This window comes from Poecilia formosa, unplaced genomic scaffold (assembly GCF_000485575.1).
Source record: "Poecilia formosa unplaced genomic scaffold, Poecilia_formosa-5.1.2 Scaffold109, whole genome shotgun sequence".
Taxonomy (NCBI): Eukaryota; Metazoa; Chordata; class Actinopteri; order Cyprinodontiformes; family Poeciliidae; genus Poecilia; species Poecilia formosa.
In genome coordinates this window covers 95,032-122,104 of record NW_006800048.1, presented here as the reverse complement: position 1 = coordinate 122,104, position 27,073 = coordinate 95,032, and the positions used below count along the sequence as shown (strand labels likewise).

General features: G+C 37.8%; 1 protein-coding gene and 1 non-coding gene across 3 annotated transcripts in view; one reads left to right on the top strand and one right to left on the bottom strand.

Annotated features, from left to right (window-relative positions):
- The window catches only part of LOC103143381 (partitioning defective 3 homolog), a 299,858-nt gene that overhangs the window by 236,105 nt on the left and 36,680 nt on the right, over positions 1-27,073 (bottom strand). For both annotated transcript variants that reach the window (XM_016675207.1, XM_007559893.2), the window contains exon 2: positions 17,652-17,753. In XM_016675207.1, the coding sequence (XP_016530693.1) occupies positions 17,652-17,753 (102 nt within the window). The remainder of the gene's footprint in view (positions 1-17,651; positions 17,754-27,073) is intronic.
- On the top strand, positions 24,668-24,739 carry trnaw-cca (transfer RNA tryptophan (anticodon CCA)). Its single transcript has one exon. It is a non-coding gene; the product is annotated as a tRNA-Trp (tRNA).

Below are 27,073 nucleotides of genomic sequence, written 5' to 3'. Positions count from 1 at the left end.
AGATCCCAGGAACAACATCAGATATCTCAGTCCAGAAATGTGCAGTTCTAGGCACAGCCAAGATACTGCGCAGAACCCTCAAGCTCCCAGGGCTCTGGTAGAGGACCCGAGCTCAGAGGATGAAAGAGACCACCCACGGAGGGTGAGAGGGGAATTTTTTTATATATATATATATACTGCCACCCCTAAAAAAATCCCTGCCCCCCTCTTGCCACCCCATAAATATTTTTTCTAGATCTGCCCCTGATAGTGAGGTCTTTGTCAAACAAAAGAAGGGATCAGTTCTCTTAATGTTGTGTTAAGAGGGGAGAAGGGGAACTCCCACAGCACCTTCTGTGGTCACAGGTGCCACACCTCGGCTAACGCGGCTGCTAATTGGAACATGGCAGAGTGACGGCGCACACACAGACAAAGGCCAAGCCACAAGGGGAGTTGTTTGTGAGGTAAGGGGGTGTGAAAAAAATACATCTATACAGACATTTTTATAACTTGTGATGAAAAAAGAGAAAAGAGGAGCCAAATCAAAACCATAAGTGCTTCTTATTTTGTTTGTTTATCTTTAAACGTACAGTGGTAAAACCTTATTCAGTTTGTAATAATGTATGTTTCAATGAGAAACAGAACAGAATACAACTATTGATGTATGCTTTATCAAAGTCTCTGCGCACAGAAAAGATTGTACTTTTCATTTATTAGTATGTAATTGATTTAACATACGAATAGAACCAAACACGCCACACAAACAACAATTCCACTACTTGTTGCTGAAAACTCTAGTCAATTACCACAACCCTGCAGTTTAAAAATGAAAGAATAGTAAATCAAAGAGTTAGTTCCAGGGAATGAGGCAGGGAGAGGGGGTGTTACGCTGAGATCCAAGGGGCATATCTGAAAACGAGTAAGCAACACATCTGTCACTTCTGCTTTTTTTCCTCTGTCGTGAATAATTAGCATCCGGTTGTCACTGGCAGCAACACTCATTATTATTGGACTTGTAATAAAAGTAATGTTTCCGTATCTGTGCTTTTTATCCATGAGCTCTGCCCACACAGTGGCACTGAAATGCAGAGTTTAAAGATAAAGGAAACAGAAGCAGACCAAAATCTGTGGCATAAATAGTGTTTGGTTAGATTTGTAAGCTATAGAAAAGAAAAGAGAAAAAAAGAAAAGAAAAGGAAAGAAAAGAAAAGAAAAGAAAAGGAAAGAAAAGAAAAGAAAAGAAAAGAAAAAAAATCTTATCTTGTTATCTTTGATTTCCTTGGAAGCTTCCATTTCTTGCCAAAGGCCTGATCACCAGAAGAAGTCTGCAAAGTCACTCTTAGGTGACAGAGAGCCAACATCACATCACAGTTTGATGCAGAGGTCAAGCTGGTAAGGATGAGTCAAACCTAGTGCTCAGCTTAATAAGCAGCCATTTTACATTTATCCAAAAACATGCACACATCTGAAATATCTAAGTTGCCCCTTTTGATAAGAAACGTGGAGAAAATAAATACATTTCTGACATGTTTCATGTGAAAAAAAACACCACCACCACTCTTTACCATCTAACTTTCAAACATTTAGCAGTTGTCATGGTGACCAAAATCTTGAATTTTCATAACTCAGGTTTAAACTTTTTCACAATGTTCTCCCTGATGTGTCTGCTGGTGGCAGAAGGGGCGCCAATAAGGGATGCAAGTTATTCATTAAGGAGTTAATCTTAAGCTGATTGAACTTATTGACTAATTGATAAGCAGACATTTTGTTAAAAAACTGACTTTGGTCATGTATCAAACGTGTCGACAGTCTTTCAATAACTGAAGGGCTAAATTTTAATTAAACCACCTCTCAATGGAGGTTCAGGAATAGATGGTTTCCAGTTATGCTGGTTGATCTGGTATCATAAGCAGTATATATTGTTTTGCGCTCTTTGTACAGTACTTGGACATACTAGGTTTGTTTATTATTATGGAGTAGGTATTTGATTATTCTGTTCTTTTTCTCATTGGTAATTTTGGTACATTTGTATATTTGTAATAAAAAACCCTTCACTAAATATATTAAGCACTAAAAAACTGAATTTAAAAAAAACAATTACATTTTAACATTTGTGTCAGCTGCAATAGACTCCATTTCGACTGTTTTCTGTTCTGGGATATCTACGCCATCTTTCTTCTTTCTATTCTGTATCAACCGGCTTTGTTTATGGATGACCAGCAGTGCCCTCTGCTGGATGGTGGACAAACTACAACACTGACAGAAGGTCTAAGCGGACATTAATTGATTCAAACCAATTTTAATCTATGAAAGCAATAATCGACAATCATAAGTCGTTTCATTGTCGGTGTCCCTAGGGTGAATATTTTTCTCTGTAAAGTGCCTAAAAGACTGAGCTATGCCGCTGGTGTTTGTGCTCCCACAAATCAGAGCAGGACGCTCAAGCTGTTCACTGTGTGGTACATCAAAAGAATTGATCCAGGTCATAATCAAAATACGTCTTTTCAGGCATTCCCATCGACCAGCCTTTCTTCAGCCTTCACCTCTAATAATCCCAGCTGTCATAAAAGAACATCCATGAAGATGCAGATCGTTTTAGACAAACAGGAGGCAAATGGGCTACACAAACGATGTACGCTCCATAGCATGTCGACTCTGTAGTCACTTAAAATAATAGAGAGTTTCCTGGAGGCAGCAGAGAGGGCCGTTTCTGTGTCCTTTGGGGGTGTCATCAGAAGGTGAGGCCACACACAGTGTCGGCAAGTGAATCAGAGCTTTTACAGTCTAATGGCCTTTAAAGAAGAAAAGCAGACATTACTAACAGGAGGCAATAACAAAAGTGCAAAGGTACACATTTACATTAATGCACGACTACAGAACGGTAGCTCCGGAACAATGGAGCAATAAAATACTACATCATCATGTGTGTGCAGTTGTGTCTGTGCGGACGGAGGAGCGTCTTTAGAGATAAATGACTACCTATTATTTGATCTTTTATAGGTGAACTCCCTGCTGACATCTAAATGGGAATAGCATGAAGCGTTCCTGCACACACACACGCTCACTCAGATAACAAGCTGCAACTCCAGGGCCTTAGGCTGTGGTACATCTGTTATAGAGGAGACATAAGGCATCCATGAAGAGACTTAAGACTCCCCATAAAGTACCAGCTCCACACATACAGTACACACAAACACACACACTATGTGTGATGAATGAGCTTTTTTAAAAATGCTCCAGAAGAAGGACGGCATGGTGGTGAAGAGGTCTTAAGACAGTAATTCCTAAATAATTCCCTCTGGACAAAAAAAAGCATGGCGGCAGACAAAGACACAGAGACACTTTCTCACAAATTGGCCCACTGACCTTCAGATACTCCCCATAATGAATGCATGCAGCTTTTAGTATTCATGACTTCTAGTGCAGGCAGACAGAAGAAGGAAGACAATGAGGGCACGAGAGTTTTGAGATTCAGTGGAGGGAATGTAAGAAGTGTTGCAGAAAAAATCTGTTTTGATGTTGAAATTTCTCTTTGTATGTTTACCAATAGTGACCTATCAACTTAGAATAACCCATAATCAGAGATGCATAAAGAAACTGGATGGTGGCTGGAACTGAATGATTTTTAGATTGAACTACTCCGACAGGTGGCTACCCAGTCGGACACTCGAGAGTAAGATTTTTTTTTCTGACCAATGAATCTGTAAGAGCTGTAAGATGAGCTAACAACAACACACTACATAGTTGGAGGAAACCATTAGGAAACTGTTTTGAAGTTATGTCTGCTGTTCTTTTGTGCTGCAAGAAAGTGAGAGAGAGCAGGACTTTTAACAGATACAAGATTAAATTTGCTCTGGTTTATCCCTTTAAACTTTAACCTCCACCTGTTATACAACATGCTAGATTTAGAAGTATTGATGTGCTTCTGAAAGTCTCAAAATTTGAGTAAGGATATCTATGTGATTGGGTGTACACAAAAAGACAGATGTTTACAGTTAGAAAGGCTAGCTGTGCTAGTGCAAGACATTATCAATATCTGAAACCTTAAAAACTAGAGTTCAGAAACTGCATCTTTGCCTGCGGCATATTCCTCAGATTTATCTAAAAGTATGTAGTTTTATATTTCATTATCTTTTAGATAGCGGTGGGACTGGATTAAACTTTTTAGGCTAATCACAACTTCATTTGAAAACCATATACTGACAAAATAAGCAACTTTCTAAATTCAAAATCCTTTGACTAAATTGAAACATGAACTCAACAATAAAGATATTCTATTATTTTAGTTATTCCTCCATTAGATTGTGCAAAGTGATATTATACTCATTCAACATTCAAGTGTTTCAGGAACCCCTGATCATTCATGGAACTGCTTTAAAACAGCTTTTAGAAATATGGACTGTGGATGCTGACATTAGCATTGGGGCCATCTGTGCTTGGTGCTGCTTGTTTCTTGCTGATCTTTTACATCAGGCTGGTATTTTAGGCAGGAATAGCGTCGATAATATGCTAACTTCTGTTTATACAGCTTGAACACAATAAGAGTATTTTCCAGAGTCACAGCAGATCACTTTATGAAAAAGAAATGAGCCACAAGTGGACTAATAGGAGCAGCTTGGTTGTCCATTGCAGTTGTTTGTAGATGTTGGTTGTGCGTCTGATTTACGGGTGTACCAGAAACACACAAATGCAAAAGTTCCTGTTGAAATTCTATACGTAAAAAAAACCCCTCCCAATTAGATAAAAAATATCTAATTGTATTAAAACTTTTAATGTGTTAAAATCAATGGATGCATCAATATAAACTACACTCTTTCCAGTCGTGATAAAAACAAACAGCAGTTCTCCAAATGTAAAAACAAAACAATCCAAAACAGAATGGTAATTTACCTTTATAAAAAAAAATAATATTTTTTTATTTATCATTTATTAACTAAACTAAACAAATTGTGCAAAAATTGGAATATCAAATGCAAAAGCTTAAAACTAAACTTTCATTGACAAACAACCTTGACAAGATGTTGTGGAAGGAAGCAAGGTTCAGTGTTCAGAGAGGCTGAAGAGGTGTTTAGCCTTCTCTCATGAGGGGAGAGGAAATGGGAGCTCACGGGCATCATGTTGGAGGGTGTTCAGCTGTCTGCTACAATATGCCTGTCTAAAGCTCTCCTAAGCAGGCTTAGCTTCCCGGTCCTGGCGCTGCCACACTCCCTCTCTGTGCCAGAGTCAACTACAGCTTGGTGCAGTGCCAGCTGCATGACAGACTCTCCTTAGCTTGTGGCAATGTATGCTTACCACTTCTCCTCACTTCTAATCTTTTCTACCTTCCTACGTTTTGATGCCACTCTTCATCTAATGCTTTTTTGCCCCTTTTAAATATTTCTTTTTGTCCTCATTAGCATCAGTTTGTCTGCATTCAATTGTTATTTTCATGACGAGGTATGCAAGACGCACGCTGTTTCTTCAGAAGTAATTATAAAGAGTTACTTACTAAAATCCATCTTCTATTCGGCCCTCAACCATTTCCACAGCTATTCTAATTAGTACAAAATTTAAACCCTGCCACCGCTGAACATCCCAACTTGCCTGGCATATCTCATATAGCCAGCTATAAATTAAGCCAGTCTAAAAGAGCTTTGCTGTCCGATGTCTATGCAAGAGCCAATTTTAAGAAGCAACCTTGGAGTGACTTTGGATGTGCGAGGGTAATTATATACGGTTCTGAGGGAAGTATTCAAGTATTGAGAACAGCCACTCACAATGTGGAGACCCTTGAGACAAAAGCTACAGAGGGATACTTGTCATGCAGAGAAGACACTTTGCTTAGTTTAACAAGGAGTTGAGAGGGAGATATGTGAGAGGGAAGTAGGTTTATATTCAAAAGAGGACACATCTGAGAGTTGATTGAAATCTCCTATTTGAGATTGCAGTCTCTTTCTGACTTTGGATAAGTAACTTCTAAGTAGGCAATCATTTTAAAGACAACTGAAGAATACATCGTTTCCCCGTGAGGCGAGAAGGTTCACCAGATGATAGAGTCTGTCTAAAACTATTCATTGAATTTTTTCACTTTATAAACACAAATCTCTAAGAATTTCACTGTGATTTTACGTAACAAAACAAGAAACAGTACACTACAGAAAAGTTGAAGTAAAATTATAAATACAATACATACTATACGAATCAGAGGATCGGTGAACTTAGTGTACCTGTGCTAATTCAATCTCAGGATAAACTCAGCTCTTCTGTGAAGACTTCAGAGGTTCTTTGGAGAACATTAGTGATGAAGAACAAAGAACAAAAATAAAAAATAAATGGCATAATTGGCTGTCCACCTCAAATAAAGTAGACAATAACAGTAGAAGGCAAGAAGTCCATGGTAGGTTTTGTAGTACCTGTGGACATCTACAACCATTACCTATGACTCCAAATATATAGTATTCATGGAAGAGTGGCAAAAAGTAAGTTGCTGATGAAAGAAAGCCAAAAAGTATAGTTCAGTTTGCAATGAGCCACGTAGGGGACATACGAAGGTGCTCTTGTCAGATACTTACTGGTAATTGTGGGGGTTGGAGACCATCATCTAATATCTGTGAATACCCAAGAACCCCTCTACAGACACTCCGAAAGATGTATTTTAATAGTTCAAACAATAAGTATACTATAATAGACACAATCTTCCTTTTGTCTGCTCTAAGGGGATACAATCAATCAATTGAAAATGCCAGTCAATAATGTGTGAAGTAGCATTGTGACGAGGTATTTTAGTTTCACAAGCTTTCTTTCCAGTATTTTAGACATGACCTACACAAAATCCTTCAAACAGGAAAATTTTCTACCTATAATTTGGAGTCACATTACACAAAATTAATCCATGCGTAGGTGAATTCTTGAATACTGAACCGCAACTGGCTGGGTGACCACTGTATATGCAAGATTTTATGCATGGTGGAAAACCAATACTGCACACAGTATTCCAGTTGTGAAACATAGTGGTGACATCACAGTGCTGTTGGGATAATTCAATGCAGCAGGAAATAGAAGCTGGTCAGAGGTAATGAGACAGATACACCTAAGTAAAAGAGAGTGCTGCAATGTTTATATCAAATGTTTATATCAAACCATGTTCACAAGTTAACCTGGTCCAATCAATATTCCTATGTAAATCCTTTGAAGAAAATTTGGTAATTCTTTCAAAATTGCTGTTCAGTCACTCGTGCTTGTAGCGTGACCAAGTTCAAGGGTTATACAAATTTTTGCAAGGCACTGTAGCAGAAACAACAAAAATGCAACCCATCCTTTTTAAAGTGGAAACCAGGTCAGTACCTCTTCCCCTGCTTAGTGTCAGTCCTGCGGGTACAGCACTCACCACATGACGAATAAAACGACTCCTTTGTTATATTACTGCTCTTAAATATACCCCCTGCAGGGGTCTCTGGAAGGCTGGCTGGATCCCAGAAGGGGGCCTGTATCTGTCAACTCTGTTTAGGGCCCGTCTCGTAGCAGCTGACCCAAATCAGCCCCCCGAGGCAATGCCGAGCCCCTACACAGTGCTCCACCGCCGCAGATAATAGGCTTGTTTGGCAACGTATCCAGACGCTGGAACCAAAGCAGCCATGACAGCTGTCAACCAGAACCAACATCTTCCTGCATGACACGTGCATGAACACCGTCGTCTGTAATGGGTTTTCTCTTTGACAGTGTGAGCATGGGGGAGCGATGGCTTTTGACTACAAAGTTGTGTTTTAAATACGTATGTTCCTGTGGCGCTGCCTACCCATGGTTTTTTGGTGAATCGTCTTGGTATTTTCAGTAGAGATTGTGGCAGGCTGATGCCATGTCAGGAGCTATTTGGCATGTGTGCAGAAAACTCTCCCTGTGGGGCTGGGGAGAGCTGTCATGAAGGAGAAATCAAAGACACCTACGTGACTTGGTGGATTTCCTCCAAGCTGTTAGGCTTGGTGACATGACCTCGTTTCAGCAGTTTTACAGGAAAAAAAACCAAGCAGAGGACGGAGGAGCTGCCTGCTGCTCTGCAATACGGAGTCATAATATTGTTACCCGGGGCCCAAGAAGGAGTATGTCATACTGCATATGCTCTGCAGCTGAAGCTATGGTTTTGTCAACAAGACTCGTCTCATGTTATCCATACTAGTGGCTCAGTGTGTCTGAATCTACTGAAACTGTATATGTAAACACGCTGCCTTGCTTATGCTTTCAATTTAAAACCAGCAGCTGAACTTTGTTCCACATAATCAGCACCTTATCTCCACGTTACACAAAGATCACTCAAATAAATATGCTATATTCAAGCAATGTGGTCCTCCGTGGATAATAAATGGTTCGCCTGTGCTTTATTCTAACTTTTTACATGTCGGATTACAATGACAGGCAATTTGTTTCATGAGGACTTTATGTGATAGATCAACATGTGCATAATTTTGATTGGAAAGAATGTGATGCATGGTTTTCAATTTGTTTTTACTGCTAAAAATTTACTTCCCCGATTTTTGTTACCTCAAAGAAAACCAAGAAAAGCAAATTGCCTTCAAAAACCCTGATTTCACTAAACAGAGAACTAAACATGCATGGTGTTTTTTATCTGTTTCTCTCTTTTTATTAGTGTTTTTGAACAAGTTCTCTATTTACAACTTAACTGAACATTGGCAAACCTAAAACAGCTGCGAACCAAAACAAAGGAGTTGACTAATATAAAAAAATACACTTTAAAAAAAGGAACAGAAAAACAAACGAGGGGATAAATAAAAACCTCATCAGTGCCAGCCAAGAATTCTACCCACATTTGTAATCATGCATGTTGTTCAAGGCTTACATTTTTATTAGCAAATAAATCTATTCCTATGTTATATATAGGCACTGAGCTGACGCAGGAGGAGAAACCCAATTCCTTTTGCCACCCTGAGCATCTCTCTAAAATAACTACATAATTAGTTAGGTAACACTGCTGTGGATACACAGGTTCTCAGCTTCCATCAATTGATAAATAGATGGGAGTTGCTTGAAAATGCAAGAATGGGATTGACTTATATTTTTAAGAGTGAAAGACGTTAAGCAATATATTATTAAAATAGTTGTCTCCAAACATGTTTCCAGTACTTTCCTGTGTGTGTGCCGCTTGTCTTTTTAAAAACGTTTCTGTTGGTTTTGAGGATTATTTTATTATATCACTTCTTTATAGAATGTATTCATCACAACTATTACCTTCCAAAGCAAAAGTACTAAGAAGCACTCTTAGAAAATGTGTCTGTTTAGTGTTTTTTCTGAGCAGAGTCAGAGAAATTCGCATTAAAAATCTCTGAATGAATCATAACATACATATATATATATATATATATATATATATACATATATACATAATGTATTGTATGTATTATCCTTAAAACCAATTGCTAAGACAACTGAAAGGCATGAGTAGCATGTTTAGTTTGAACCACCAGAGGGCAGCACCACCGGTGCAAACCCTCATTAATTCAACAGTTTTTTAAACATACATATGACTTGCTGCCACAATAACTAATTACTTAACATGTCTGATAGAAATACCAATAATAGTGTAACTCAAACTAACATTTTTAGATATAAAACGTTTTTTTTATGATTATGACTTCTTACACTATTTTACACTCTGAACAAACTAAATCTATCACAGTTCTATTAAAATCAATGTAACAATCAAAATAAATGAAATTATGTATGTTGGAAAAACATAAAACTTAATTATTTAATGACATGACTCAAAGTGCCCAATTCTATGATCTACTGATTGGGCATTCAGCTCACTTTAATTGTAATTAAACAAGAAGCATGGAGGCCGATTTGATGTAAAAAGCAAAACTTTGTACCTCGTTTTTTGTTGTTTTCAAAACAGCCATCCTGTGAGTATCTTTTGTGTCTTTTGTTCTTAAGAATCAGATTTCCAAGTGTCTACATAGGCCACACAGCCTGGCACATATATCACTCTGTTCTTGTCTACAAGGCAAACATGTCCTGCCGCAACTCTTTGCTAACCCTGACAAGAAAAATTCTGACCAAACACATTTTGTTCCCCTGTGTAAAAGCCACATACTTAGGTGTGAACTGAAAGCGTCGTACAGTTTAAAAAGCGATAACAGGAACCAGCCAATCAGACTCTCTCGCTCTCTCTTTCCCTCACACACACACACACACACACACACACACACGATAATTAGTCTTTGATTTCCCTTGGCAGTGTTGTGGTGCCAGGGGGCAGCTGTGGGACCCTGCTTTAGCCTTGGCTAATTTCACTCACTGCTTGATCTCGACCCAGCACAGGTGCCCACTTGGCACCCGACCGCAGTTTCCATGGCAATGCCAACTTCGGAGGCCAAGAAAATGCCAGTTGTCCAAAGAGCCCAACCACAGGGGCCAGCAATGTGACATTACAAAGACAAAGAAAACAGGACCAATGAAGAAAGCAGTTAGACCTTAACAGATCAATCAGGTTCCATTTTTTTTCTTTTTTTTTTTTTTGGTTTATATATCATTGAGTGCCTGTGTTACCTTAGAAATCTGTCTGTTAATATGAAGCAAATAGCATGAATATACTAATACATGCAGGGAAATGTTTAGAAGTGACTGTCACTTAGGTTATGCTGTCTCCTTGTGGTTCCAATGAGTAACTGCAACATCTTTCTGCAGGTACACATCTACCAGTGCACCTGCTATTAGCTACATCCAGACAGTTGCATTCCAAGGCATACTATAGCATTAGAGGGGTGTTGCTTTTTAAAAAAAAAAAGCAAGCTCAAATTAAATGTGAATATCTAAAGATCTAAAGTTTCTCTTGAGGATTGCCCTGAAAAGTGTTTTCCTAATGAAGCATTAGTATATCTAGGGTATGTATTTTTACAAGTATTATATATTTTCTGTTCCTTGATGACATTCTCTGCGATGCAACATGCAATCTACCTTCTCATATGATTATACAAAAGAGATTTGTTAGTAATTGTAAGAGAAGTTTGTTCTCTGCAGCATCAACAGCACCGAGGAGTACAATAACAATATGATTGCTGGTGTTATTTCTCATTTTGCATGCAACAACCATTAGATTTTACTTTCATTTACCCTAATTGGCCACATTACAGGCATTTTGTCGCTTTTATGGTGCTATTTGCACAGAGCCGTATTGTAAATGTCTTACTCAAGGCTATCCTCTCACAATTTAATCGTGACACTGCCATCTGCTGCATGCTTTATTAGTTTGAATCAAAGCTGCTTGGCGATCATTAGGAATTATTCCAGAATTACATTTTTATAGTTGTGCCTTGTCTTCCTTCATCTTTAATACTAGACTGCTGTTATTTTTTTTTCTTATTTCAATAGATTCAGAGTTATGCTGTAGAGGAAAAAATGCATTTTAAGGACTGGAGTACACAGTGATGGACTGTTCAGTGTGTACCTCATCTGGATGGAGCCAAAATAACCAAGTTTGAGAATGACAACCATCAAAACGTCAAAGAGTCTATTCATAGATGATTTACCAATGTGCTTACTTTTTAAATAAAATTCATGAACCAGTATTGAAAGGGGTGGTATTATTCATTTTTCAAGCACATAGTGACATTTTATAGCACAATCAAGTAGCTGTTAACTTCAGTTGTAATTAAAATGCTACATATGTTAAACATGACTTTAAAGAAATTTAATGCTTAAAAAATCCTTTAAGAAACTCCCACTCTTTCCGAAACTCCGCCTTCAGGAAGTTATCATAATATGGCTCCTTTATTAACCCTTTAACAACATTTTTACCAGCGTTAAAATGTTAAGAATGAAGAACTAAGACAACACTCCAGATATATTTTTATGAGGAAACAACATTATAACATGATGGAAGCTCAAAAAGAGTGAACTTTATATAATACTGCCCTTTAAGACATCTTTGACATGTCAAACAAATGATTCTAACCAAACAGCTTATTAATGACCGTTCAGTGAAAACACTGGCAGATCCTTTCAGCCCTTTGAGTTGGGCCTCCAAATGTCATGTCATAGCTGAAAACATACAGACGTATGAAAATGACATCTGCAATTAATTGCTGCAATATTTTGCTGGTATGTTTAAAGCTTCGACAATACAGTTACAGTCGGCACGAGAATTCACGCGAAGTAAAAGCAATCATTCATGAAAGTCTGTCTCTCACAGGGAAGTTCTTTCAAAAATGCATCTGAGGCAGTGAGAGAGAGTTGACACCTTGTGCTAATTGTGGCGTTCCGCAATCTATTCTTAGTTTGTTTTGAAGTGTGGAGTAGAATAATTGGAGCGGTTACTGCAGCTGAGTAATGCTGCAATGAACTGGTGTAACGAGCATGGTATGTGGTACGCAGTAAATAATTAGTTACAATATATACAGAACACAGAGGTCATTTACCTTGTATGTCTGTGACTCTAAAGTTCACAGACAGTGGGCCATCACCGCCGTTCATAAATTATGAAACGTGAACAGCAAGCTTTGTGTGAGGGGCTTTTATGCCATGGACTAAGAGTTGGTCTGTCAAGAGACTCTCCCAACTGATCTATAGATTTATGCAGCTTCTCCACGTTTATCATGGATCTCAAAGCTTCTCTGATTAACCCCTTCCATACCAAGCCTGATTTTTGGCCTCTTCTCTCCTACCCAGCATGTTTTCTTGCTGGATTATCCTTTCTAGAGCTCTGTCCATCTTTCCCATGAATTCTAACATGGTTCCCCATCTCTACCACAAACCTCTGTGTTTTTATAAGGAAAAATATATCACGGTATTGGCATTTAGTCGATCTCTATAATCGATTTGTTTTTCGTTTTTAATATTGCCACACTAGTGACGTGACATTTGCTCTTTTAGCCACAATTTCTTGAAGTCACATACTTTCTATTGATATTGATCATGTGTCTATTGCAAAATGCGAAAGTTACATTGGTATGGCTAGTATTTCAAGGGGGTTCAAAGTCTAGGTAAAGCTAAATCAAACTGCCTTATAGCATGCAACGAGAGATTTTGTTTTATATGTCTTTACTGATACAGTGAGGTTAACAATACTTTTTGACACAATCAGCATGACAGCAAGCAACTTTTAAAGGATTTGTTAGAGCTGAAAAAGAATCAATAGTACACAAGACTTTCTAGAGGATAACTAACACGTTTTTTCTGGAAACTATTCAACAAAATGCATCCAGACACACCCAAAACAAAATGAGCCTCAACCTTTTTAAGTCAGCTGGTGGCAGTGCTGGACCACAAAAGTAGAGAAGGAAATAACCAAAATATCTGCACCAAAATTCAGTGGAAAGATGAGATTTAACGTCTTATCTCTTCTTGTCAAAGCAGAAGGAGGTTGCTTAGTAAATAAACAAACAGTGAATTTCAACATTGGAAATCTAAGCTAATACCTGACATTTTGTTATTTTGACAGCTTTAGAACCACTGGAACAAACCTTGGAAACTGTAGCGAGGTCAGGTGTGTAACAAAAACCCAAAACCTACCCAACTGTGGCAAAACAGTCCTAATTTATTGGTCATGTGAAATGGAAGTTAGATCATCGGTGTGACAATCTGTGAAGCAGAAACCGACAGGTTGCAGCTTGCAGCAGCTCAGCAAGCGCATATGAATCACGTCTCATAGTAGAACTTCTGAACCTGAGCCAAGCAACACACACCGACACCCACACACACATCACCAGTTCAGATGAATATTCCTGAACTAATCACAGCACAAACAACACCGATGTCGTTGTTTTACACTCACTTCACACCAAATTAAAAAGTGTCACCCTGCACGTTTTACTAAAATGCGGAAATGAATTGGTGTTAACGATGAAGCTACTTCGTAGCGTAATTTCCTGGAAAATCTACAAAAGCTTATGCCTCCTGTGGAACAACACACCATCATTGGTTTTACTATTTGCTTTGCAAGTCAAGTAATGCTCTAATGGCATATTAAAAAAAAGAGGAGTAAATCTCCACCCAAAAAAAAAACCAAAAGCACATTTTTCAGTTTGAAAAGTTTAAAATTTGCAAACTCAGCAAATTTTTAGATTTGTTTCAAAGTTTCTAGAAAAAAAATTTGAGTCTTCTGAAAGTTTCTGAAATTAATCTAAAGAAAATTTGACAGAAATTTGATGCTACTCTTTTTTTTATATATACAATGGCCTTAATGTGTTGTTGTGACATCATCTAGTTCTTTTGGGTAAGTCTTTGTGTTTTTTCTGTCCTTCAGAGGTGTTTACTTGCATTGTGCACCTTGGAGCCATATATGAGAACACTTTGTGGATTTTTTTTATGTGCTTGGCAGCAATAAAACACATGGGAGTGTTTTGTGAAAACTACAAGGGCAGCCTGAAATTGCCAGTTTTTACTATCAAAGATCCTTAGTGATCATTTTATGCCAAGCTTTTATAAAAGCTGCTGTATAACTACTTCCATCAAAAATAATTGCCAGGCAGATTTAAAACGAACCCAGGCCTACCAGTTAACCCCGCCATGCAGTACGGCATGTACCACTGCCATAATCTCACTAAATACTAGAGGAATTATGAATGCAAGGAGGGGGAAAAATCATCCCATCTGTTAGCTATAGGGGAGAAAAAGGTTGTTCAGATGAACTCCAACAGGAAGACTTCAAAATGTGCCACAACTATTTATGGTGGCACGATAATAAAGATATTTATTCTTTTCAAGAATCATCCAGGTGGAAAAATTCAAACACAAAACAAAGTGTTAACTTTTAAAGATCTGAAGATGAACAGCAATTTTCCTGACACGTCCATTATGGGATGAGGATCATTGGAACTCAAACAAGTTACTCGAATATATTCACTCATTCACAAAAATTCACTAAAGCGTTTACTGATAGATTTCCTGTGTTTGTTGATGTCATCAACCAGAAGAGACACAGGTTGATGACATCAGAACAAAATCCCCCCTCGCCCTCCAAGTAGAGATTTTAAAAACTTTGCATTTTGTAAAATTCTGTGGTTAAGATACAGATGTGTTTCCAATGTCAGAGTACATTTGTTAGTGAAATACATCATGCAGCAACAAAAAGGATTTAAACTAAACTTAAAATGATGTCTTGCTTATCATCATTTACACTAAAGCAACACTGAAGTCATATCCTTCTAAATTAAATTTTAATTAAATTTAAAAAGTGCAACTCGCCTTTTAAATAGCAAGACTTTTATTCAGTGTTAAATTTATCCCACTTGGCTGCACAGATCCAGCACACAGATTTTAAAAATGGGAACAATTCTTCAGTGTAAACTACTGCTTACTTACTCTAGATAAAATCAGCAATCTTTTTCTGACTCCACATACATATGTTACATATATTACCCCACACGACAAGTAGCCTGAAGCAGTGATACTTGCATGAACAGGAGGACGGCTGTTGTTCGTTACAGAAACTTAACAGCTTGACTTTGTTCTTGCTTGTCAAGAGTTTCGACAGCAAAAAAACAGGAAAGGAGGTAGTGGCGAATGGAAATAACTGGACAGACTGGCTTTACCTCTACAACTGTACACACATAAAGAAGCAAACACCCACAGAGAGAGATAAACTCCCCACACAGGTGTGCGTGCGTGCGCGCACACACACACACATATATATATGTACCCTACCTGAACAAAGCTGGCTGACCCAGATCTGCCCCAGCTGAACTCTGCACTCTGTTATACTACAACTACCAACATGTCACTACAGGAAGTCTTTCATATCAGTTGTCACTATTTACTTTTAAAGAAAGGCTTGTGCAGCCAAGTATTTAGGAAATGCATAGAACAAATAAGAAAAAAAAGAGAAACATTTATCTATTTTCTGAGAAAATGGAGAGTGTAATGAGCTTACACGGCCACTAGAGGGAGTGCATACAGCATAAGAGTAAACTGATGAAATTTTAAAAAAAAATGAAGTATCCATGACTCCATTTTTATACTTTTTTTCTTCTTTTTAATGAAATTACCAAATTTATTCTAAATCTCTTCTCTTCTCATAATCAGTCATCTGGTTTCCGATGGTTACAGATGACAGGCCACAGGAGACAGAGAAAGCTGCTGAGATTAGAAGGAAAACAGGAGAAAGGTGTGTATGTGGCAGCAGGTGCAAAACAGCTGCTATCCTCCTTGATCCAATCTAATGTGTAACCATGGCAGCTACCGGTTATTATCAGGTGAGTAGGAACTTATGCATAAATGGGTTTTTGTCTGGCTCAGGGGGAAAAATGCTCCTTTAGACCTAAGAGCATTTGTAAAGTTAGTCACATGGATTAACTGTTCAATTAAAAAGAATATGAATGTTTAAATTTCAGATCTTGCAAATATTTTATCCAATGTCACTATGTTGATTAATTTAGGCTAAATGTTGCAATCCTGCCTTTAAGACACTTAAGTAAGTAGTTCATATATTTTTGCACTACTTAAGTGCAAAAATATATGAAGGAATAATAATAACACTTCAAAGGTATAGGTAGATATGTACAAAGAAATTAGCTGGTGACTAGAGTTGGTTGATTTTCTGTTTAGTGAATGTACTATAGGCACTGCCACCACACCAACATAAAATAACAGGAAGGTTGAACAGAGTAAATCACAGTAGTTCTGTTTTGTCCCTTTAAGTTTTAAAAGGGGCAGTGTCTGACATCCATGAACATTGCGACATTTTATAGCATAGTTAGGCTACTATGCTACCTTCAGTTGTTAGAAATGCTATATAAAATATGAAAATAATGTTTACTTTCTGATTTAATGCCTTGAAATTGTGCCTCTGTTTCTTTAAAAACTCCTGCTCTTTCTGAAACCCCGCTTTCAGGAAGTCATCATGACATGACTCCTATTAACTCCAACAACGTTTTTACCAGCGTTACTCTGAGGAGTAGCTCATATAATGAGCTCAACAGAAGCGGAGTTCCACAAGGTGCTGGCTAATTGCTGCTGGCTAGTCTGAAGGAGCTGAGTGAGGTGAAGGTGGTGCTAGGTCCACCCATCTGAATGGTTGCCACAAGAGATCAAAGTCAATTTTACATTGTTCTAACCCCCTTTAAAGCTTTAAAAAGCTAATAGACGTGATGACCAAATTAAACAGCATTTTATCTATACAAATAAAGTCAGGTTTGCAAGTTACCCATCAATAACTTCAAATTTGGGAATAGCTCACCAACTGGCCCAACATTAAAGCTAACGGTGACTAAGGTGTAGTCACCACTGCTCCCATGGGAAGAATCCAGTGGCATTGTGGGTAACGGCCCAGACAGGGCAGTGAAAGAGTGAGTACTGTGATCATGATCCTGACACCATGTTTCTACCACATACTGGCAAATGAAATCACACAAACAAAGCAAATTAGGGCCTTAAAGTAACACGGCGTCATTAAACCTTCCACTAGTGGGAAGCTCAAAACAGGTTGAAATAATTAAATCAAGGAAATGATTGTGTTCAGAAGTTCTGTGCTGTTTAATGGGGACTAGATCAAGAACACATGACACTGCAGCTTTAGTAAAGCAAGCCTTTCAGTTTGTGTGGCAAGTTCTAATATGATTTGAAGGAAATGTGACTGACAAATTAGAAAAGAGACAGAAGCTGATTGAAGTTTAAAAAGAAATGAAATATCAGTGATGCAATGCAAATACATACTTATTTGCATAGTAAAATATAACTGGACTTACCCTATCCTTGTCATCTACCACGTCACACAGCATGTCATCAAGGTCCAAAATGCCTCCATCGCCATGCTCCAGTCTGTGGACCTGAACCCAGTAGCTGGGGTCCTGGGAAAAAAAAAAAAAGATAGTTCATAAGCCCTGTAATGAGATTTGCTTCATTTGAACCATATAGACACAGGATTTGCTGCGTTATGCGAGTTAAGCCACAAAACACTGCGCGGCCAAGTGAAATACCAGCTTGTGTCTTCTTAGGAATCAGCTGGTCTGATCATCATGGGGTTTATATTATGATCCGGTTCGCTGGCGCACATATAGGATGTGACATGGTTAGGGATTGAAACTGTGGAGCGTGGTCATTCCCTAAACAAGTGGTCTAGACCTTTCTATTTGGGGCAATCTATGTTATGTGATTAAGGGCCGTTCTTATTTATATATTTGAATGAATAAAAATAAATAAGTCTTCATTCTTCTATGCGGAAGTAAAAATAGCTGTCATTTCCTGCTTTGTATCTGCTGTATGGAAATGGTTCAGGCATGAATAACGCTGAGCTGAAACTTCAGTGATAACTGATAAAGTCAGTCTACGTTCATAGCCCAGCTTTACTCTTTATGGCAATTTGCAAAGTTGTTTATCCAGATTTCATTTCCAAAGTCCTTTTCTTAAGATACATACAAACTCACTAAAGGCATAACCATTTATAATGTAAACAGGTCAATTATAAACTTTAAAAAGGCTCCATCATGCTCTCATTCTCATTTTATTCATTAAGACATGTTATATGACAAATTGTCTATTCAACTAACCCTCAAAACACCTTCAGCTGCAGCTAAAAGCTGAAACATTCATTTAATATGTACAATTTTCAGGTTGGTTGAAGGCTAATCATGTATGCCACAGAATTACAGATAAAAAGTTCTTATTAAAATTAGGAGTGCACCAATTGCAATTTCCTGTAATTTTTTTGGTCTTTTTGGCCGATTCTTTTTGTCTAAGTTGGCAACAGTGGGGCTGACTACTGTTAGCGCAGGTGCAGCTGTGACCTGGTGAGCGGGTCCATCAGTCAAACTTCTCTTACAACAAAGCAACAGGGGACAGTAGCTGATTTTCAGGCATTTGCAAAGGTAGATAAGATCACTGGATAAGACCGGTTTCTCATGCAACTATCGTCCAATCTCCTAAAATTAAGGAAATCAATGCACCCCTAGTTACAATGTCAAACTTTTACATCTAAATTTAACAATTATGCAAAGTAGAAGACTGGTTCTGTTGGAATGTAATCTGTGGTCTAGTGTTAGCCACCTCTGATTTGTGGCTGATATGCATTTTGAAACACTGATAATGATCCAATATTGTCACCTTCCTAAAATAATGGCACGAAATAATCCCTTGACAAAAAATGACTTGGGCCATTATTTTAGGAAAGTGACGACGTATTAAAAACACACAAAGAACTGATGAGGATTTAAAACAATTCAATTCACCACTCAACTGATATTCAGTCCAATCTATTATCTATGTGATAAATTAGGAAGGAGCAAGGATGAGTCATTGTCTCTCACAGAATGAAAGAAAACATATTTAACGTTTTCAAGAAAAATGTTTTGTACGATCTGTCACATAATATATGACCTTATCGGTTGAAAAACAAAAATAAAGCAATTCCTTTATAGTGGAGTATTGTAGCTCCTTATAAGTGGGGGAAATTTAAACACTGACATCAATAACAGTTATGATAGATTGTTGAGATTTGGTGAGTATTACAGCAAAGTTGCTTTGTTTTTTTCTTCTTCAGAGTTTACAGACTCTCTCCCAACTTTTATGGAACATGCTGATAGTTCCATAAAAGATGTCCATGGAAATGTCGGCAGCCGTTTGGAATCTCAGAGTCAGGCTAATATAGGAGGCTAAAGCTAGCTTAAATTGTCAACTCAGTCATCAATTTGTCTTTTGATGAAATATTAGTAAAATCTCGTTTCACAAAGGCTCCTCTCTCACACAGTGTCATATCGTCTCTGTTGAGTTTGTTTAATAAGTGATCAAGCATGAAGCCTTGGGAAGAAAAAACATTTTAATGCCATTCTGCATTTTTTCCTAAAGAAAAATGGGATTTTGCCAAAAACCTATAGGATACCAACTACTTCTACTTATTCTAGCCCCGAAGACACAACATAACAGAGAAAATAGTAAGTTCAGTGACTGCCCTTCTTTCTAAAGTAAATTTGGAAACAGGCACATCTTTCATCTCTTTTTTTGGGATCCTTCATTTTCACTACTTCTCTCTCATCCAAACTAAACTGTCTCCATAATTTGAAGGCATTTTGGTTAAATGCCTTCGTGTTGTACTGAATTGTGGTTCACCAGGGATAATGGTCCAAATTGAGAGGGAAACAATCGTGTGGTATCTTTTTTTTCCTTTTGAGATCATTAAAAGAGAGAAGAAGAAAAAAAACAACAACTGAAGTTAATTCTAGAAGACAAAAGAAGAATCTGGCAGATTTGATCTAAATCAAAAGGGAAGACAAGCTAAAAGTTACCATACAGAGTACACATAACACACATCTTACTCTCCAGTTGAAAGAAAATATTCTCTCTCTATGTTCCAGATTTAAACGTAATGAAATATACTTTGTGCTTTGAAGGAGTCCAATCAGGAAGACAAAATTCAATAAACTACTTCTGCGATGCAGCCTGATAAAAGTTGACCAAAACCCAGAAGAGACAAAAACAGCTGAAATCCAACCTCTCTGGAAGTTATTACAAGCCACAAAGTGACCCTCGGTACTCAAAAAAGATGTGTTCAAATGCTGACTAAGTCTATGTCTGCTTGGTAAAATCTTGATCCAAACATGTTCCACAGATGGATTACAAGGAACAAATATTCTGGGGGAAGCTCAACCACACAAATTAATCTCAGCATTACACTTGGGATGGATGGAAGGGGAAAAAAAAAACAGCTTTCATATGCTCTATTTAGGTTGGACTTGTGAAGACATATCTTGGAACATTTTATCTGCAGTGCTTTGCTTCATGCAAACGGAAAACAGCTCTCTAATGTATTGTGGTTGTGTTTTATATTGTCATCCTTTTGGCTCACACGCACGTGGTGATGACACGCAAATACAGTAACTTGCGAAATTACCCTCTGAACTTCACATTCTGTGATGTTATAACGTCAATTTATGGGTGATTTTCAAGAGAAAAGGAGGAAGTTGCACTGTAAATGTTAAAAAAAAGGGTGGAGGGGGGGGGGACACAAACAAGTAACTATTTTAACTTCAATTGTTTTACCAGTGTTGCACTGAGAAGGAGCTCATATAATGAGCTCAGCAGACGCACAGTTCCACCAGGTATCTGCTAATTGCTTCTGGCTAGTCTGAAGGAGCTAATCTGTGAGGTGGAGGATCGGAAGCTTGGAAACTGCATCTCCAAGGAGGAGCTTTATCCTTGAAGGCGGAGCTAGGTTCACCCAGGTGTTTTGCACAGCTGAATGGATGAACGGGAGATTACAGGATTTCTCAAATATGTATGAAAAAAATAAATAAAATCAAGACAACACTCCAGACATGTTTTTGATGAGGGAATAACCTTAAAACATTATTTAACACCAAAGCTGTCCCTTTAATTTTCTACTCAACTTGTCAAAGGAGCTTCTTCTACATGTGTAATTTTTGTCCACTATGATTGTGAGAATCTTTTTGTGGTCACCCTGGATTTTACTTAAGGCAATCAGAGCAAAGACGGATGAATGTGATGCCACATTTTTCAGATTATTCTGTTCAACTTCATAGCTCTATGGTAGTTTGTACATCGAGGAAAAGACGGGAAAAGTTCAAGGGTCATGAACACTTCTTCAAGACACTTTACACAAAACATGTTGGCAAGCTTAAAAAATGTGCATTAGGACATTTACAGTTGGAAAAATTATAAACAATAATATCCGTATTGGTTACATCCCAAAATGAATAATCACTGACTTAAATTATGACAACTAATGCCTCCTACAGTCATGTTTGTAAGAGAGAAGTGTTGAAGTGTACTTAATCATACAGTTTTGTTTTTGCATACAGTCTTCCATCTGACAGGGTCTAAGCAAATGGTGAACTGGAAACCAGTACAAATGTAAAGAAGAGAAACTGAAAAGAGGGAGATGATCATTTTAACAAAGGGAGCTTTATGATGCAGCCATTTCTATGACTGCAGCATATAGTAACAGCTGGTATAGGGAGGACAGCACTGAGCTGATAAAGTCTTAGCAAACATAAAAGTTAACCTCAAACTGTTACCACATCTCTGCAGGAAAAAAAAACCCCAAAACAGTCCATTATTTTACAGAGTGGAGTGGAGACATCAGGACTGACATCACGACTCTTTACACATGCACTTATGTTTTCCTCAGAGTGTGATTTATTGCAGTGTAATGTCAAGTTCCATTTGACATCACTGGAAGTCTGCACACAGAGAACACCACTCTCTTTTACGGGTCGGTGTGGCAACAGAGGATCTCTCTGACCCGTGGGGTGTTAGCTGGATGGGAACTGCTCCAGTATCAGATAACCATAGAACTGTAATCATGAAATATAATTCTTTAAACACACCATCTATGCTCTGGCAGTTTTGGAAACAAGCATTGGCTCTTTTACTCCTGAGTTTGCATGTAGACAGAATCTGCTTTAGCAAATAAAGTACTTTTTCTCCCATTTTGGCAAAAAATGTAACTTTTTTTTAACCTATAAAATCTATTCAAAAGCAGTGTAGTCTGTCATTGATTGAATGGCAAGCTTGGATGCAATGACATCACTGGATTGATGTCATTTTTTTTGTCACTTGAAAGGTAATCCATTTATGAATTTTTACTGTTACTGATGCCCAAAATCAATATAGACGAGTTGCAATGTGACCCTATTGGAGGGGAAAAAACTGCTAGCTGAATGACTGTCATGACCTTAGCTGTCAAGTTGTCAACATAACGCGCTACATCTTAAATGTATGCATAATATATATATAAGAAAAAGAGACGTGGTGCTTTGTTACTAATTGTAAACATGATGACAGCTAGATAAGGTCAGAAAAAAAGTTTTAATAAAAATAAAAAATAGAGCGAGGGAGGGAAGTAGGTCCTCCCTTGCTGAACCATGTTTCGGTTCAGTTTTAAAAAAAAAAAAAAAAGAAAAGAAAAAGGCGACCCCACACACCAACTCTGACAGATCATTGGTAAAGTAGGGGTTTAAATTAGGTAATCATTTATTAATAATTACAAAATAAACATCAAGTCTCAAAACATAACACTGTAACAGATTGTGAAAGTTCTATTTTTTTGTGTGGGAAAAGTATGCATGTTTTGGGTGTTGAATCCTGATACACTGTTGTTGGTTCCTGATGCGCTGTGTCTGGAGTAGCTGACACAAAGAGTGAGAAAAAAGAGAAAAAAAAAGAATACGAGTGGTTTTAAGTTGTTTTTCTGTGTTATTTTCCCTTGGATGTGGTGCACGGCACTAAATTAATAATACCTAAATCTCCAGGTTAAAATTTTTTTTATCAAAATTGTCCTGCCAGAGCAGCGCAACTGTGGCTGACAAGTAAAAGAAACGTCCTCTTGGCCTTAATGCACAAAATTTCCAGATGTAAACAACAACATGCAAAGTGTCTATAGATTTTAGTGACTGAAATACTAAGAGATATCATTTTGAGGCTGTTTATTGCAACTGGTATCATCATCACAGTACTCAACAATAACACAGAATTATGTTTCACTGTAACCTTAATCAAGTGTGACAGTGTTAAAGAATTTTATCCAAAGGATATTGTGGGGGGGAAAAAACTGAGATTAAAAAGATAATAAGAACAATTATCACGTCTGGAACAGAATAAGTGGTGTCCGGAATGTGTGTGAGAACAATGACACATGAGAACAATATACTGCAAACAGCATGGCTTACAGAAAACCTGTACAAAAACCAGTGTAACAGCTACCAGCACTCTGAAGTGTGACCTCTTCTCCCAGTTCAGCACAGGAAGCAACCATGGGCCTAAAGTTGATTCTGTATTTTTTTTTTTTTTACAGAAATGTACAGATTTGCACATTTATTTGATAACTCTGCACCAGCACAGCACACTTAAATATTAAACCAATAGCTTCACAAGCTTAGTCAGACATGTAAAAAAGAAAGTGCAATTAAGAATTCTAAATATAATGTAAAATAAACAACACATGGCATCGCTCAGAGCACAAAGCATAGAATTATACTGAATAGTTCTGCCCTTATTGAGCTATACTGAATAGATCTGCCCTTATGGATCAGGCACATTGTCACCAACGCCTGATATAGAATTTTTTTCCAATATCAGGACCAATAGAGATATTAAAATCGAATCGGTGCATCTCTAAACACAACTAGACTAATGACAGATATGGCAATAGCATCATACTGTATACTTAAACCACTAAAGTAAGACATCATTATGACAATAACTACCTAATATGAACAGTAGAAGACCACAGCATAATCCCAACTATGAAACTGAACACACCTACAAGTGAACGGGATTTTGCATAAACAGAGCAGATGGGAGCAGATAAGGAAGGTGCAACAATATGTGTATGAGAACTGGAAAGCAGTCATTTTGTTCCCCTGCCAGTGACCTTCTTAGTCACTTTTTTTTAATTACTCCTTCATTCCCCCCAAGAAGACTGCCTCCTTTGTCTGTTCATGTATCTGCCTCGATGATCTAGTGTCAGAGGTGAAGGGAAACAGAGAGGTTGTTGTTGTGTCACATCAAGACAAGCAGAAGGTCTTGGCGTCTTTATGTCTTTGTAGCAGAGTGGGGTTGTCTGTTCCTGTCAAAAAGAAAACGGTACAAAGCCTGCTGCTGCCCTCGAGGGACCACGGCATAAGGAGAAGAGTGGGAAAATGACAAAGGCTGAGCGTGTGTGCCAGTGTGTTGCTATCCGGCGCTATTACAGCAAGTGTTGCTATTCCCACCGGGCTAATATCACTGCCCACGTCTGAGTTGGCAACAGGACCTCGTGGCGCAACGGTAGCGCGTCTGACTCCAGATCAGAAGGTTGCGTGTTCAAATCACGTCGGGGTCAAAGCTTTTCACACTCGCAGAAACTGTCCTGAATGAATTCAACAGTAAACCCGATTAGAAGGTGATGGAGGCAACGTGGATTTAGTATGCATTTAAAGAAAATCCTGTAAAGATGGAACTGGTTGAACAGCATGCTTTCACAGAGCACGAGAAGACACTAATTGTGATCGTGAATGTTATCATCCAAAGATGACTTTATCGCGTTCTCTTCTGTAAACTGAGAAGGGGAATGAAATATGATGAAAATGCAAGCAGCTTACAAAAGGGACGTCACAATGACTTGGTGCTTTTTAAAATTTAAATAAATACTGATCTAATAATCATTTCTGATTGTCAGAATAATCGATTACTAAAATAATTGTTGGTTACAGCCCCTACATTAAATTAGTGCTTGACAGAAGATACGGTTTTCAACTAAGTGAGGGAAATCTGAAGAGAGATCTTGGAGAACAGGGAAACATTCAACACAAATCCTTCTGACTCGGCAGTTTTGGTTAAATTTATTAAAAACTACTTCAGTAAATACAGTTTCCCCGTCGATACGGGGCACATTTCCCCTACAGCTTGTTTCCAGCACATCACTGGTACACTCTGCTTCCACCACAAGGGAACTACAGCCACTGTGAATGTTCAAACATCACCTGGACTGTAGGGGGAAATGACGACAGGGAAACTTTTAAAAATTTTGCAGACATCACAAAACTTGCAAAAATCTCACAAATGTAAGCTGGAATCCTTAATCCAACTTACATTTACTTGCCCGACTTGGCAGCATTCAAACATACTTTACCATTTAAACTTTTGATTCACTGTTAATATTTTGGCATTTCTTTCACACAAGGCTTGGAAAAACTTGGCACATGGACATGAACAAAACACAGAATGATAAATGAGGCAGAAAAACACGTCACTGAACACGTCTTCCCAGAGGAAGAGGATGTTGTGTCAGAATCATGCTAGCATATTGAAATTGGCGTTTACAAACGCTCTACGTTTTTCTGTATAAAAAAGAATATTCTGTATGTGCAAAGTTAATTCTAATGCCCACTACACTTTTCAGATTTTTACTTGTAAAATAAATGTGAAAAGCTGTATATTTTCCTCCCACTTGTAAATAATTTATGTTAATGTATTTTTGGTGTATCACATATATTAGTACAGTTTATACAATAAAGTTTGTTATTGTAAACTGGACAAAATGTGAAAAGGTTTAAGAGGAAGGAAGACTTTTGAAAGACAATATGCACCGAGAAAAATTAAAAATAAATAAAAACACTGTTTAGCTTCTTTACTGCTAGTAAAAACCTTTTATACAACCAAATTTAATACATACTGTGCACCGACCTAGACGTTACAACTGTTTGTCACAATATTTGTGGGTGAAGTTTTCACTTGTGTCACACAAAAATGTGAGGTTGACAGATGAAACCTACTCTGACCTCTGCATGCATCAGAAACCCAACTAAGAAATCCTGATCCACACAGCAAGAACACACAAAAACCTCTGGCTAAGATTAAGACATAGGGTGCAGGGATGAAATGATCTGGTAATTTATGCTCCAGTTCTAGTGTAAAGTATCTGTAATAACCAGCAAACAGGTTGAGCAACAAGTTCTTTGGAGATATTTCTACTAACTCCCAACTTTTAACTGTCTGAACACAGGCTAATGGACCCAACCATTAGCCTGTGACATCTGACCTTTAGAAATGCTAACAATACCATGAATCACTGATGTTTCTCAACTTCAACCTCCCACTCAGAGTTTTGACTCTACAGCTCAATAATTGCAGCAATTTATGGAGTGAATGTTCTCCCTTGTGTGTCATAAACACCACTGTCACAACCGGCGACAACACACATTCACATAAACACATACATGCACAAACTCCATAAGCTCCTTATCATCTCCAAAATATTCATAGCTTCAGCAGAATTTGTTCAACCAAAAGCAGCATGTTACCAGCAAAATGTCTTTGGCTCACATTCAGATTGCACATACTGTGCAATACAGAGCACAGTGATTTGTGCTCTTTAAGTTCCTTATGTTTTTTTAACTGTGGGGAAGTAACAAAATTATTCATGTGAAATAAACAAAATATAGTTGCACTCCGAAACCGACTACTGTTCAAAATCAACTGATTTTTATCTTGATCAGGCCGAACCAGTAACCAGACAGGTTGGAAAGTTTTTATCCCACCTTTCTCTAGTTAGTGAATGTTGCTACTTAGGAAAAGGAGTTTTTAAGTTAGCCATTTTCTCAAGACTTATCTGCTTAAAGTCTTGTGAGAGAGAACAACACTTTCAGCAGATAACAGGAAGGCTGAATTTTGTATT